The sequence below is a fragment of the Folsomia candida genome, unplaced genomic scaffold, assembly GCF_002217175.1.
Source record: "Folsomia candida strain VU population unplaced genomic scaffold, ASM221717v1 Fcan01_Sc021, whole genome shotgun sequence".
In the NCBI taxonomy this organism is placed as follows: Eukaryota; Metazoa; Arthropoda; class Collembola; order Entomobryomorpha; family Isotomidae; genus Folsomia; species Folsomia candida.
The window spans coordinates 1395492-1410684 of record NW_019091213.1 but is presented as its reverse complement, the minus strand read 5'-3'; the positions used below and the strand labels follow the sequence as shown (position 1 = coordinate 1410684).

Genomic DNA, 15193 nt, shown 5'->3' with positions numbered 1-15193 from the left:
TTGTCACCCAGAATTTTGTAAACGCCATGTCTTTCTACTCAGGATGAGCAAAGCTTTTCTAATTTGAGCTGCGCCACACTTTTCTGCGCTTTCATTTCCACTTGTTTTCAAATTAACCTAAAGCTTTGAAGATCTTTTGTTTCATTTGAATGCTAAGACTATCTGGCTTTGCAATAGGCTCAAAATAATTCAATGGGTCACCACTATAAATGTATGTATTTCATCGAGTAGATTTATTACCCGACCGCAGAAGTTTGCGGACAAACTTGGTGAAATGTTTTTGCACGGGTAAAACAAAGGATGAGCGATTATGACTGTACGGAAAATGTACGCAGAGCAGCCAGCGGTTGTTGAGATTTTGTCCTGGGAAAGATCTACGGTCTGCATCCAAACCATTTAACAATCACTTTTCTCTTATGAAAGTTGAGACTTGTTCAAGAAACTGTTGAAATGGTACAAATTTCATATCTTCCTTCTACTCAAATGCCTTTGAACACTGGTTTAAATTTACTTATTCTGTTATACCGTGGCTTATATCAAGTTACATTTCGTCGTGGCTGGTCTTTGCGGTTTGATAGAAAATGTGAGCCGTTTTCTATTAATAATTTTGGCAACATAGGTCAGAAAGTTCCTCATCATGCATTGCTATGTAAAATTAAGTTGCTGATTATGTTCCTAAGCCTGCATATTTTCTCACACTAATCTTTGTCACAAAACAAATAAGCTTTCCTACGATCATCAAAATGCAGTTTTCACCAAGAATTACTAGAATCTCGATCTATTTATAAGAACACATTTTCCCAACGAGCATGAACATAAAACGAAAGCAAGGCCTGGGTTCGACTAATATCGTTTCGTTTTGCTTTCTCCTCGTCTCACTTTCCCTTCGCACATTTCGTCAGAAAGCATGGCTGCACTGCACTGCACACTTTGCATGTTCTCAGGGAAGCATAACGAGCAGATTGCGAGACAAGAAACAAATTGGTTTCCTTTTACTGAATTCTGAGGAATTTCAAAAAAAAGAAACAAAAACATCATTTCCCTCTTTCATCTATTACAAAAAATCTGGAAGGATACATATTTAGAGAAAATCCAACTCAACTTTTAGCCTTGAATGAAAAATTTTATGGTACAAGTTTCAAATGAGAACTTTTCTTCGCTAACAAGAAGATTTGCTTGGGTTGGGTTGAGGAACATTGCGACGATGACAAGGGCCAAGCACAAGTTGTGGCCTGGGTTTAGAAACTGTATTCAATCTTGTTTCGTTCAGTACTTGATATATTTTTATAAATAAACAATGGGGATTGATCCCATGTTCAATAAAAGAACCCAAAAATGCGGAACTTGTGAAAAGTCAGAAACGAATCTGTCTGAGATGATTGTACTAGTAAAAATTTTACAAAGATGCAAAATAGCAGGCTTTCATTTATTAAACATGCAACCAAGACAGAATTTACGTATAGAAAGGTTCCATAAATCCACGAGGGATTGGAGGCATGCAAACTCTACATAAAAATAGACAATCATGCGTGATAACTATACTAGTAACCAATACTAGTAACCTGAATCTATTTAATGAAAACATGTTTCAAAGAATTCATACTTCATAATGTGCTCTCATTTATTTGTAAGCATTTACAAATGTCTTACAATTTCTATCAAACGCCTCTCGTGGGAGGGAGGAGAGGAAATGAGGCAAATTTATTGTGAAGCAAAATCTATGGATTCACACTTTTTGCGATATTCGCAAATTCTCCAGGACTCGTGGCGTAAAATAGGAAATGATGACATCAGTTCCAGCACGTCTAAACGAGCGGAGGGCTTCCATAATGGCCGTATCCAAGTCAAACAGTCCTGCTTCTGATCCTCGAACCAACATGGAATATTCGCCAGAAACCTAAAAACGGAATTACATACATGGGTTTTAGCAATAGGTACGTGTTAGACAAGATACAGAGGAATTGTAACGGGATGAGATCAAATGTTTATTGAGAATGGAGAAAACTATCGTGATTCAGCTCATTTCTGGCTCATCTGATTAATCCTATTTAAGTGACTACCTGTCAGTAAGTCAGTCGTAAGTACCTTACAATAACATATACACACACTTTCTCAATTTTCTCATTGGTCTGTTTAGTTTGACAAGCAGACAGACTGACTGTGTGAATGTAAATGGTGATGAGTTAAAGTCAAAGTCATGAGAATTTCGGGGCTGTAGACGAATTTTCTGCTTTCTCTTCTCAATTCTAATTTTGCGGCATGTTTTCGTGCGTGGAGAAAGGAAATTCCAAATTGGTCTTGTTGTTGATGGGTTCTCAAGCCTTTCGATGTTGATCGCTTACTTATTTCCTTTCATTTTTTTAGTCCGAGTCAGGCCTGATGGGATCGCCATGTCTGTCTGCTGGTCTGTCCTTCTGTGACAAGCTAGTAGTGGACGAACCACTGAACTGATTTTGACTAAGTTAGTCTTAAAATAAATACGAACATCTCCAAGGCTTGGGATAAGTTCGAAGATGGGCAGCGCAGTGTTTGATCTGTGTGGGTCACATATTTGCATATATAAGTGGTCAATTTTACAATTTGTCGGTGCACATTATGAAAGAATATGAAGTAAAATTTTAAAAAAAACCTAGTTTCACCAGAGAGTACATTGTGATCCACACTGGTTTTTGAAATTGATTAGAAATTGCTGAAATTTGACATGAAGGCGAGAGTGCATCTCACTCAGATTTACGAATATGAAGTAAATTTCTACAAATGTTGTAGCCGGGGATTCACTGACTCGGGCTAAATGAAGTATGCAAGATTTGTACACTTGGGAAGAAGAAGCTAAGCTAATAATAAAGTAGAACTGGTCAGAAATACATATGTATATATGCCTTCTGTTTTTTACCTGATACGCAAACATGGGATGGTTTGGATGTCTTTCCTTAATCTTTGAAATGAGGTCCAAGTAGAAAATTCCTGGTTTCACCATCAACATATCGGCACCCTCCTCAACATCCCGATCCTTAAATTTATTAAACGAATAACATCTTTTAGCGTTAAATTTCTTGATTTTCTAAGATTTTGTATGGACGAACCGCTGCTCGAATTGCTAATCCTGCCGATCCTAATGGGAGTTGGTAGGTTTTCCGGTCTCCAAACGAAGGAGCAGATCCTGCAGCGTCTCTAAATGGGCCGTAGAGACAGGAAGCAAATTTCGAAGAATACGACAACACAGGAACCTGATCACAGAGACAAAAATACGAAAAATAAACATAGGCTTCTGACTCATCCAGTTCTAATGTACATAGTACATTTTTACCATTTATTACATACAACTAGGTGGTGAAAGCATAAGTGAAAGCATACTTTATTGAATTTGTCGCATCTCAATACACGTACTTTAGTCCATCTCAGCTAATAATGTGCTAGGCGCTACGTAGGCCGCCTGGATGTCGTTTTGAGTTCCTAAAGCGTCAACTGTCTCTAGCAATTTATTTGCCAGCGTGTCATTGCCAGACGTAAAGAAAGCTGGTGGTTTGGTTTTAGTGGCTTGGTCGTATTGAGAGAGAAAAGAACATTATTACATACGACAAGGCAAAGCAAAGGAAGGAGGATGAGAAGTGAAGAAAGTCGTCACCATCACAAAACTCTTGACTTGGCCTATTTACGAGCATAAGTTGGAGTGATTTACAGAGAGAGAAAGACATAAATAAAGTAAGAACAAGTTGTCAGTACAAACAAATAAAGCTTTTTTGGACCATTTTATCGATTATTGCGTATAATCCTACCTTGTATAAAAAGATCAAATGATGACTGACTATGAAAAATCAAGAAAGATTTTTACGGTCTCGAAGAAGCGTCCTAATTACTAAATTGCCAGTTAGAGGAACAAACCTTTAACTGTCGTACAAAATATTCATACGGCTTATTTTCTCCGTCTTTAATTAATTATTGTTGCGCAATTGCATATTAACGTTCTCTTACTTTAATGACTCGTTATGTACCTGTCTTCCTAAATTGGCTTCTTTTAAAGCAGTTTTAATCGCCAGAACACGCCCATCCATCATGTCGCTTGGAGCAATAACTTGACACCCAGCCCTCGCAAAGGCAACTGCAATTTGCGCCAATCTTTTGATGGACGCGGCATTGTCAATCTGTCCATTTGCATCTTGAGGAATGATTCCGCAGTGGCCGTGATTTGTCCAAGTGCAGAGACAAACGTCACAAGCCACCAAAAGATTAGGAAATGCTTTCCGAATCAATTGGATCACTGGCACGACCGGGGAACGTTTTGGGTCTTCTGCTGCAGAGCCAGTTTCGTCCTAATCATTTAAAAAATAATCACTGTACAATTTAGAGAGTCGGATAAATGATGCATAATAAAATCAAGATCCTACTTTGACATCGGTCTTTGGGACGCCAAAAATTAGAATGGACGTCAATCCATTTTCCACAATTGGTTTCAAATGAGTTGTAATCGTATTGAGACCCCAACGCTTGACCCCGGGCATGGATGGGATCTCTTCTTCACCGTTTGGATCATGCCTGGCGAGATTATAATTATATTTAATCCAGTAATTCGGTGAGATTAGAATTATTTATTATTACGAGATAAAGACCGGGTACATCAGGTTACTTGCACTAATCTGCGTATTGTTTTCCTGCCATTGTCTCAAAACTGGGTGACCAAATCCGGAATGAAGTCCGAATCCAAATTTACTGCCGGATGCCATATTTTTTTCCCAAAAGTTGTAATTAAAAAGCAAAATATTTATTTTGTAGCTTTAATAAGTAGTCGAAAATGGCGATGATTATGATCTCATTTAAAAGAACTTCACATCACTAACACAGTAATTCATATACCTATGTAGAATATGTGTCTGAGGTGAAGCCTATAATTTTATAAGTGGCAGATATTGAGTATTGACTCTCCTATAAAAAATAAATTAGCACGCCTCAACTATGTCAATCCTAAATCTAAATACAGTGAAAGCAAATTATATTCACAGCCAAGTTTGCCAATCACCGTGTATTCATTCACGTTAAACGATGATGATGACCAACTGACTGATATTCACGCATATGTAGTAGGATTTTGCTTTAGTAGCTCATCCATCTATCAAAACTTGATTAGCATACCAATACCAATCTCATCTTTCCAATACAACAGCTCTTCCAGTATTTTATGGTCATATCATAACGCAAGTGAAGTATGTAAAACCGACGGGTGATGGATTTTACTTGTTCAAAGACAATGGTTTCACACTGTGTAGCTCATCGTCTCACAAGTTCAGCTTTGTTAAAAAATCTATAGGCCGGGAAGTCGTAGTTTGTTGCACAATGGTTGCACAATAATTTTAAGATTTTCATAAGAATACACTTGCACGATGGAGTAAGACTTGAAATGGAAATTGAGTCGACGTGAAGCCAATAAAAGATTTTGGTAAGAGTATTTATATAAATGTGTGTAGAATTTTTTTCATTTTATTTTCATATATTTGGTGTTAGAATTTCGACGATCAGATTGAAATTCAATCTGATTTCTCACTGAAAAATAACGATTCAATTTTCAATCATTGAATTTAATCGTTATTTTTTTCTCTAAAATAATTTTAAGCAATTATTTATAAATATTTATATCATGCATTCATGAATTATTGGTATAAATTGCGCATATATGATTGATCATAGTTTTTTTTACACTAATCATTTCCTTATGGTATTGCGAATAGGTAATTGGAGTACATTCAAGTTAGGATAAAAAACCTGGAAATGCGAAGTTATCACCAGCATGACACCAGCAGAGGGACCAACACTATGGAAGGTCAAAATTATGGTGGTCCTGACAGAGACACGAATTGGAGAAGACCGGCAACTACTCATAACTCGGCTGGGGACAGTAGTTATAGTCGACAAGGTCGCGGTCACAGACATCCTAGCAATCATTATCAAAGAGGTCGTGGTGTCCCTAGGCCAGGAGGAGGAAGACAACTTGCATTGTCCACAGAAGGACCCACGACGACGAAAGGAGCCTCTAAAATTATTGGCGTCTGTAGAGAGATGTGTCCCGCAAAGGAAAGATTGTTGTAAGGTCAATTGGATTGGAGCATCTATTATTATTATTAATATTATTTTTGAACAAGTTTAATGACTCTACCATTTTGTAGACGGGAACGTGAAGGCCTTCTCCACCAATTTGAAGTATTTGAGCATCCGACGTCGTCCTCGTCATCATGGCCTGTTGAAAGCTCTGGTAATGTTGGACCGTGTGAAATCTTACGAGACGGAAGAAATGGGAGACGCGGTGATGGTGGCAGGGGAAATAGAAAACTCCTCCCCAAAGCAGACTCAAAAAGGACCATCAAGTCTTTCGCGAGATCGGCTGCGGGTCAAGATAAAACCCTTCCGGAGGATTTGAGACCACCAATAATTCTGAAGGAAACCGTGGAATACTTGTGTAAAGAGTTAGTTCAGCAACTTTACTCAAAAGCTTACAAAGTTGATACTAAATTTGTAAATTTCGTCTATTAGTATACTTCCGAGAACAGACTGTCCATTCAATATCGTGTATGACTTTATATTTGACCGACTGCGAGCAATTCGTCAAGATATGGTCATTCAAAGGATTGAAGATAATGACGCTATCAAAATTTTAGAGACCATTGTCAAATTCCATATTTACGCCGAATTTAGGTGGATTTATTAAATAAGCATTTTAAGTAATAATTTTAGCCCTATTCAATGTTGCAATCTTTTATCTGCAGGTTGCGAGAGGAGCATATATCCATTTACGATCCTCACATAAATCAAAAACATTTAGTCGATTGCCTTCGTAAATTGTTGGTCTTATATGAATTTAATAATTACAAGGACTCGTCACGTCATGAATTCGAGGCGTTGAATTGTCTCGTCTCCATAAACTCTTACCAAGTAGTGACACGAGCGTATTCAATCAGGACTGAAATGTGAGCAAACCAATATTTAACGTTAACGTTATAAAATACAACAATCCAATTGGTAATTATTGTTTTACAGGAATTCGAATGTTTTAAACATTTCAATTGAAATGGCACTGGCATATCAGTGTAAAAATTTTGTCGATTTCTTCAGAAAAATTGGACAACTGCCATGCATTTTGCAAATGTACTGTGAACGACATGTCCAATCCATGCGACAGTGAGTATAAGCAAATTCTATTAATTCAATAAGGCATTAAAACCAGTGGAATGATGTAATTTATGTTCCACAGATTTGCCTTTCATATAATGTGCATGGCATATGGGGTGAGAGATTCCTGCAAGATTCCCTTATCATGGATAACCTCACAACTCTTGTATTCCTCCAACGATGAAACCCACACGGACCTAGGCAAATTAAATGTCGAGATCATACGAGATAATGTTACAAATGAAAAATACGTCAGATTTAAAAAATCGCAAGCTGATATGATGCAATCGGTTAGTAGCAGATAGTAATCAATGAAATTGAATATTCTTTTCTCTAAACCATGAATTTGTATTTTATGTATGCAGGCTACTGGAATCAAGTACAAATTTCTCTCATTGTGTATTCAATCTATTGTTCAAGATGGAAATTTATCCAAGTTATGTTTGAGCTTATAACAGTTTTAAGCACATAAAATAATTATGCTAATTTTATGCATGAGAGGCAATGTACTACACAAATAACAAAATAAATATTTATAGTTTTCTTAGTTTCTTAATTTATGGCCGCAAATTAGCCCTCGCTTTATCCAATATTTCTTTCTTGATTTTCGGATAAGTTGGAAATTTATCAATCACGATGTGACACACGTCGATGGCATCCGTGTATCGTTTTGCTTTCAAATAGTTGAAGGCAAGTTTATAACCTAAGACAATTAATAAGACTGAAAATTAGAATGTGGTTGATTTAAAATGTGACATTACACAAATACCCATGGCTGGATTGGAACAGTTTGTCAATTTCCAAGCAGCTTCATAGTTTGCGGCAGCATCCGCATAAGCTTGTTCCTTTTCCATGATAAATCCAAAATATTCATTTGCCTTGTAACAAGATTTGTTGTATTGTAAGACTTTCTACATTAAGAAAGGTATATATTAATTGGCTACTAACAACACAATTCATTCATTACGAATACAACATTTCTCGTACCTTTATCAACTCTGTGGCTAAGTCAAATTTTGAATTTTGGATGTAAGTGTCTGTCAGGAAAAAAATAATTTTTAACAGGACCTACTAATTATTAGCAATACAATTTTTACCTGCCAGGAGAAGCCAACATCGTTCTAAATAATCGGCATCTTCAACTGACCAGTTAGATTTTGTAACACGTTTCAGTTGATTTCGTGCTTTGGGAACCTGTTTTGCAAACATGTACCCTGTTGCCAGGGCATAAATCAACATCACTGAATCCTTTCCGGCATCTGTAGTGATGAGCCCAGATAACTCTTGAGTAGCTTTCTCCACTTTGGCCTTATTTTTGCTGGCAATCAAGACAAAGCATTCCAGAATATGACGACGAAATTTTTCATCCTGACTTTTAGCATTCAACTCCTGTAAATAAAAAGAGGAAATTGGACTACATAAGTTCTAACATTATTGATTTATATATGCAACTACTATTCCAGTCTATCATAATATTTTTATTTACATTGATTAATGTTTCGGCCGTGTTTAGCGTAACATCCCGGAAGTCAGCCCTAATTCCACTCCCATTTGCCAAACTATCCCCAGATCCTGAAGTTTCTAGCGCATCCCCACCCATGACGATGCCAGTTGGATTAATATAAATGTCCACCATGGCTATTAGTGCCTTAGAACCGTAGACTGTGTCTTTCCTCGCCTTGTTTAACATTTTTAGGGCAGCATTAGAGTTTCCACTGTACCACTCAAATATCCCGTTGCAATATCCATAACCAGGGTCATTCGGGTCAGCAACGGCGGAGGCAGCTTTCAAATAGACTTCAGCTTCGGAAAGATTACCCATTCGTCGGCCGCATTCGATAAACCACATTAAAGAGCTCCAGTTAGTGGGATTACTATCTACAAATTACAAGAGTTGCATATTTTTTGTTGTTAACTAGGCAGGCATATATTAAATATGTAAAAAGATCGGGGTGCGAGCTCACCAAGAAATTGCTGGAAATGGAATGAAGAACTCTGAAAATCTGCTTTTCTGAAAATAATCAATAAGGTCGATCTTGTAATGAAAAATAGGCAGAAATAAACTTACAAACATTGAAAATTGCATATGTACTAAACCCAACCTGAAATAGAGTTCGCCCAGCATTAAACTGGCTTCTACACAATCCTTCTTAACTTTCAGTAATTGTTGACAAGTTTGCTGGCATTGGACGTGATTTCCATGCTGAAATAGATTTTTTAATCGACAAATTCGGAGTTATGTGATTCATATAGCGAAGGAAAAGTCATTAAATACCTTCATGAATAATTTTGCCAACACTATCAAACTCTGCCAATCTTCTGGGCGTATCTCTAAGGCTTCTTTCAAACTTCTTATAGCAAAATCGATCTCGTTCGGCCTATCTGCGACGTCTCCAAGCAGCTTGCAAATTGTACAAAATTGGGTTTTTTGTTCTTCCAAGTTTGACGGTTGCTCGAAGCTGATCCTTTTCAGAACTCGATTTTGACTCTCCTTCGCCCTGACTAAACTTTGTTGAGCTAAACTGTTGCTTCCGGAGCCTTGAAGAACCTTTTGAATAAATGAGCGTAGAAAATAAATAAATTTATTACTAAATATAATTGCTAGTAAATACTGACGGAACATGTGGGTACCTTTGCTAAAAGTATTAAAAACTTGACTTGCATCATTAATGAATTCAAAGTACTGTCGTTCATTTCACTTAAAGCCTGCTGAACGGTTTTCTCCGCTTTGTCCCATTGTTTCAACTTCATGTGTAAAGTAGACAAGTCCAATCGAAGGGAGAAAGTGTCATCATTTTTCACAGCCTCCTTGTAATAGTTGATTGCTTTGTTGTATTGATGTGTGAGGACGAGAGCTTGGCCCATTTTTGATGCTAGGATGGGATCACGGGGATTTTTGGCGAGAGCCATTTCGTAGATCTGTATAGATTAAAATGGATAAAAAATCACTAGTGAATAAAAGTTGACGTATATTCGTAACCTCGACAGCTTTATCAGGATTTTGAATGGACATGTACGCATCAGCAAGCATAACCAGGTTTACAGGCACAGGATTATTGTTGACGATTTCACTAAAGTGAACCAAATCTACTTTATTTTAAAATTCCTAATGCACATAAAAAAGTGGACCAAGCTTACGTGAAACAATTAATGTACTGCTCATTATCAGGCCTATAATTCAAATAGATTTCTGACATAAGCTTCCTCGACTCCAGGAAATGACTTTGTTCGGGTTGAACAGCTCTCAGCAGAGCAATCGCCTTGTCGAGTTCACCTTAATTTATTTTTATACCAAATATTATTAATTACATATGAAAAATGAAAACCACTGCTACCTTTGTCTATCATTTCTTCTGCTTGTATAAGTCCCAATCGACCTTCCAACGGAGTTCCCTAAAAACTCATTCCAAAATGCATGACAATTATCTTTCAGTTTACTCAATATTTTAAATATGTAAAATCACTTTGAATTCAGACAGAGCTTCTTGCATGCAGTTTTCGGCGTCCTCATAATTCCCTTGTTGTCGGTACAAGGACAAAAGTTCCATGTACAAGTCCATTCTGTCAATCTGATTAAAGTCCCCAATTCCTGACCCCGTTGAAGACTTTGCAATGGTTGAGGCTGTATTCAAAGTCCTGGCTGCACTCCGCAGGTCACCCTTGTGTCTCTGTACTTTTGCCAGAAGCAATTGATATTTTGGATGCTCTCTGATCTGCAAAGTATTTATTTATAATAATATGTCAAACCAAGTCAGATTATTATTAAGGTATTTTTTTACCTTGAAATTGCAACTGAGTCCATTATCTAAAGCATTTGATGCCTGATCAAACTCGTCCTGTGACAAGTGGATCTGTGCAAGAAGTAAATGTACTCCCATTAGTGAGGAATCTGGAAATCATAAGAAAATATTATTTAAATTGGACCTATACACTATTTTTCAAATTGGAAATGCTTACCAATTTTGGTTAATTGGTCCAACGTGCCAATTGCACTCCTCGCATCCCCACTCAGATATTTGCATCGAGCACTTATGAAAAGTGCATCCCTATGACTCGGGCAAACTTTCATCACTGTATCCAAAATTATTACAGACTGTTTAACTGCAATTGGAATAGGAATCCCTGGCCCCACTGGCTTTATAAATCATAAATTTTTACATTTTCATAAAACTCTACAATGTATAAGATCGTGTAATAGTTACCTGTTCAGGAGCAAATTGTAAATATTCGTTCACAATTTTCAAAACCAAATCGGGATTGATAAGCTTGAGGTAATTAATATTGAATGCAAATCCTTTCATTTTGGCAAAATGTGATTCTAGAGCATCACCAAGAAATTTTACAACCACTTCCATCGACTGGTTCTTAGCTCTGGCAACAATTGCAGAGAGGTACAAGAGTTCGGGAGACTTGTCAATGGAGCTTGCCATTTCTCGTAGAAATTCCAATTGTTGATTTGCATCATCCACATTTCCTTCTACAAGTTTGCATGAAATTAATCCTGCATAATAAATTGACATTTTAACCAATTCCTTTTTATCCAGTAACATATGTATGTAATAGCATAACAGATATTCACCATATAAAGCAGGTATTGAAGTCTTGTCCATGTCTGTAGCAGTCCTAAATTCCTGCTGGGCCTCTTTCAAGTTCCCCATCAATAGATGGATCTTGGCTACATCCGTTAGGTATTCTGCATTATCAATTTCCAATTCTGTCGCAAATTTCGCAAATTTGATTGCTTCTGCTAGGACGGGCATGCTGAAACTGGCGAGTTGAGAGAAAAGCCTCGCATTTTCTATAAAGTAGCTGGCATTGTGGGGCTCATATTTCTTGCAACTTGCAAAAAAATCTTGTAGCATTCGTATCACCAAGTCTAGATTCCCTTCGCGACATAAAACATAAAGAATTTTCACACGGCGAGCCTCCAAGTTGTCTTCAAAACTTTGAATCCTTTTCAAGTATAGAAACCAGTAATAAGTTTAATTATTTGCATCAACAGCAAAACTATTAAACTTTTCTCTCACCTATTTGCAATATCTTGAGCTTGATCCCAATCCGGTACTGCGACAACAACTTTCATTTTTTCTACAAATGCGGGAATCCAATTTGGCGAAATAGCTATTGCCAAATTCAGTTTTTCGATGGCCATTTCAAATCTGTGATTCAACTCGAAATTGTATGCAAGTCCAAGAAGAGCATCAAAATGTTTTCTATTTCTGTTAAAATAATCATTACGCATAAATGAGTAAATGGAATAGTATACATAAACGGAAATAATTTTGGATTCCTTAATTACTCTTTCAAAGCCGCTTCAAAATACTCGGATGCAGGTTTTTGTCCTCCTTTATTATCTTTCCATGCAAACTGCAGCTCCAGCCATCCCTTTGCACAAAGGATTTCTGCCTGCGATCCAGCTCCAGGCTGTTTAAGTGCTTGGTCCAAGTACTCCTTCGCTTTCTCTGGTTTTCCAGTGAGACTGAAGAACATTCCGGCATAACATAATTGCTAGTAAATACATACATGAATTAATTAATTTGTGACGACATGACTTAATATTTATTTCTGATTATTGCAGGTGGGTCTAAACTCTAAACTTACGTCTTGTGAAGATAATTTCTTACTGTCCTTAATTTGTGCTTCCAGGGATGCCACAGACTCTCGATCCACTTGTACACAAGCTTTGTGTGCGGTGATGGATGCCAACGAAGCTGCCAATGAGATTGAATGTTCTCTCTAATAAATAAAAATACAAGTTTTAACCAGAGTTTAAATCCTCATCTTTTGTTGGTTGCTGTTTAATATTCATGAAAAATTAGAAAACAATTACTTGCAAAGGTTCGAAAATTCTTAGGGCATCATTATTCTTCTTAAGTTGTAGTAGGCCTAGTCCCTTGTAGAATTTGAAGATAACTTCGTTTGGAAATCGCAGCATGGCATCATCCGCAACACGTTGCATTTCGTGAAAATATCCATTGCGACAGGCATGTTTTATTCGACTCTGCAAAAGTTTAAATTAATCAGAAATTTGGCTATGTTTTCTAATATTAAATGACCAACTTACTGCAAATTCAATTGTTGGGTCCATTACGCTCGTAATCACGATATAGCTTGAACATTAGGAGTAAGATGAATTGGCAAAAATACAAGAACCGTATTTTATCAGGACATAATTGTGAGTGAGCACCTCTACATACAATGTTGTGACATGCGAGTCACTATGCGACCAAAATCGTACGCCGTGTATGTGTATGGCACAATTACATACACCAACTACTACAGTAGCAGCTTGACAATAAATTTTTATTGCAGGTTCATGAAAACACACATTAAAACTTCGACTTCTATTTTCAAAAAAATAACTTGAAATTTCAATTATTAATAGCTAGTTAACAAGTTTGTTCGTTTGTACTGAATTTTGAACTGTATCATGGAAGACATTTTTTTTAAGAATTAGTTTATATGAATATGAGATTACTACCATACCACAGTATAAAAGTAATGCATGTAATGCATGCACTATGAAGTAATAAAGCTACATGAATTAGTTGTTTGAATAAGAACAATTAAAATAGTTAAATAACAATAGATGAAATAGCAAATGATTCAAATATTAATTGGTAATGATACTAATTTGAATGGAATGCAAGGAAATCATGTTTTCTTTTTAAGATCCCAATAGTCCTGGGCCCATTGGGGTAATATTTCTTCCTAATAGGCGATGATAAAGTTTTTTAGAATCCAGTTAAATTAAACAAGGTACCAAAACGTGTATATTCCACTTACATCAGGATCTGGTGACTCTAAGTCGAGTTCTTCAAGTTCAGGATCAAAGACAGTCATGGCTTGTGCTCGTGGATCATATACCGGGACGTATCTCTTATCAGGGGGGGCTTCTTCACTAGCTTCAATAATTTGGATGTCGTCATCGCCTTCATCAGCAGCACCATTTAACTTCGGAACAGGTGTGGCCGGTGGTCGTGGTTCTGTCTTAACAGCAGCAGCACCATCTAAATTCGGCATGGGTGTGTCGGCTGATCGTGGTTCTGTCTTAACAGCAGCAGAACCATTTAACTTCGGCATCGGTGTGTCGGGTGGTCCTGATTCTAAGGTTTTACCAGCAACACCATTTAACTTCGGCATGGGTGTGTCGGGTGGTCCTGATTCTAAGGTTTTACCAGCAACACCATTTAACTTCGGCATGGGTGTGTCGGGTGGTCCTGATTCTAAGGTTTCAAACGAAAAGAAAGTTAGTAACAAATTATTGAATGAATAGTTTTAGGCTGAACAATTTCTCTTAAATTATCCACCATAAATTGATGTTTGACTAGTAAAATTGTTTCATCGGCTTTTTATCACATTGATCGCGGAAAGATTTTATAATAATAATTGTTACTTTACTAATAAAACGACATGCGACATGACCACTACAGGAATTATTGATATTTTGTACTGTGGCGATGATATCGTAATTCGTAAATTACGAATTACGAATCGTAATATATGTGAGAGACGATTTTTGAAAAGATACAGCTTAACCTCATTTTCACTTACTACTTGTCGAAATCGCGTCGTGTCGACGTTCCTGTCTATGTCATAAAATTTTAATTGGCTTTAACTGTAAAATGGTAAAAATTAAAATTTTGCAAAACAGAACCCGGCTGGTTGATGACTGTGATGAAGAAGCGCCAACTCGCCGTCAAGATCAAGTCAGTCGGTGGGTCAAGTGAGAAAATGGCTGATGAGATTGAGATGTGTGAGGCCAGTTGAGATTTTCTGATCTATTTATTCTGCAAGGATAAGAAGGGTACTTTGCAAATTCAAAGGAATTTTTGACCTCATGACCGTGTGTTTTAACTCAAATGTTAAAAATGTCCCATTTTGAATCATTTAACCATTTGGCAGCAAACGAGGCATAAGGAAATATATCGAAAATATATCCATTTCACATCTTGCTTGGCTTGCATCTTGCATAAATTTTGTAATTTCAGCATTTCGTTTCCTCTAGTTCATTATATCTGTTTTAGGCTTTTACTTG

The 15193-nt window shown here is 36.9% G+C and overlaps 3 protein-coding genes and 1 long non-coding RNA gene across 4 annotated transcripts; 1 reads left to right on the top strand and 3 right to left on the bottom strand.

Moving 5' to 3' along the window:
* Positions 1-1537: 1537 nt before the first annotated feature.
* LOC110858391 (delta-aminolevulinic acid dehydratase) lies at positions 1538-5051 on the bottom strand. The gene is made up of 6 exons (XM_022107159.2): positions 4597-5051; positions 4386-4533; positions 3993-4310; positions 3084-3227; positions 2894-3010; positions 1538-1897 (listed from the first exon to the last, which is right to left on the bottom strand). Exons 1-6 carry the CDS (start codon positions 4719-4721, stop codon positions 1727-1729), a joined length of 1023 nt encoding a protein of 340 aa, XP_021962851.1. The 5' UTR covers positions 4722-5051; the 3' UTR covers positions 1538-1726.
* On the bottom strand, positions 1962-2887 carry LOC118438469. Its single transcript, XR_004836814.1, has 2 exons — positions 2630-2887; positions 1962-2534 (listed from the first exon to the last, which is right to left on the bottom strand). It is a non-coding gene; the product is annotated as an uncharacterized LOC118438469 (long non-coding RNA).
* Positions 5052-5187: 136 nt separating the features above from the next.
* Positions 5188-7711, top strand: LOC110858419 (SAC3 domain-containing protein 1). Its single transcript, XM_022107195.2, has 8 exons — positions 5188-5431; positions 5721-6074; positions 6156-6452; positions 6520-6681; positions 6753-6953; positions 7024-7164; positions 7238-7445; positions 7521-7711. Exons 2-8 carry the CDS (start codon positions 5761-5763, stop codon positions 7608-7610), a joined length of 1413 nt encoding a protein of 470 aa, XP_021962887.1. The 5' UTR covers positions 5188-5431; positions 5721-5760; the 3' UTR covers positions 7611-7711.
* LOC110858565 (tetratricopeptide repeat protein 21B) lies at positions 7546-14865 on the bottom strand. Its single transcript, XM_022107382.2, has 24 exons — positions 14710-14865; positions 13942-14381; positions 13220-13866; positions 12986-13156; positions 12757-12891; positions 12455-12663; positions 12183-12374; positions 11735-12108; positions 11358-11656; positions 11113-11290; positions 10935-11044; positions 10620-10868; positions 10491-10548; positions 10294-10429; positions 10136-10226; positions 9787-10074; positions 9431-9703; positions 9258-9358; positions 9120-9166; positions 8642-9033; positions 8253-8544; positions 8143-8192; positions 7925-8066; positions 7546-7858 (listed from the first exon to the last, which is right to left on the bottom strand). Exons 3-24 carry the CDS (start codon positions 13241-13243, stop codon positions 7713-7715), a joined length of 3957 nt encoding a protein of 1318 aa, XP_021963074.1. The 5' UTR covers positions 13244-13866; positions 13942-14381; positions 14710-14865; the 3' UTR covers positions 7546-7712.
* Between the last annotated feature and the right edge of the window lie 328 nt (positions 14866-15193).

Excerpts from the sequence above, each read along its gene's own strand:
- LOC110858391 (XM_022107159.2), bottom strand. The coding sequence starts at position 4,721 with ATGGCATCCGGCAGTAAATTTGGATTCGGACTTCATTCCGGATTTGGT. Across the intron at positions 4,534-4,596 it reads ATGTACCCGGTCTTTATCTC|GCATGATCCAAACGGTGAAG; the intron begins GTAATAATAAAT and ends TAATCTCGCCAG. Across the intron at positions 4,311-4,385 it reads TCCCAAAGACCGATGTCAAA|GACGAAACTGGCTCTGCAGC; the intron begins GTAGGATCTTGA and ends TTAAATGATTAG.
- LOC110858419 (XM_022107195.2), top strand. The coding sequence starts at position 5,761 with ATGCGAAGTTATCACCAGCATGACACCAGCAGAGGGACCAACACTATG. Across the intron at positions 6,453-6,519 it reads GTGGAATACTTGTGTAAAGA|TATACTTCCGAGAACAGACT; the intron begins GTTAGTTCAGCA and ends TTCGTCTATTAG. Across the intron at positions 7,446-7,520 it reads AAGCTGATATGATGCAATCG|GCTACTGGAATCAAGTACAA; the intron begins GTTAGTAGCAGA and ends TTATGTATGCAG.
- LOC110858565 (XM_022107382.2), bottom strand. The coding sequence starts at position 13,243 with ATGGACCCAACAATTGAATTTGCA. Across the intron at positions 10,869-10,934 it reads GACTCAGTTGCAATTTCAAG|ATCAGAGAGCATCCAAAATA; the intron begins GTAAAAAAATAC and ends AATACTTTGCAG. Across the intron at positions 10,227-10,293 it reads CAGTACATTAATTGTTTCAC|TGAAATCGTCAACAATAATC; the intron begins GTAAGCTTGGTC and ends GGTTCACTTTAG.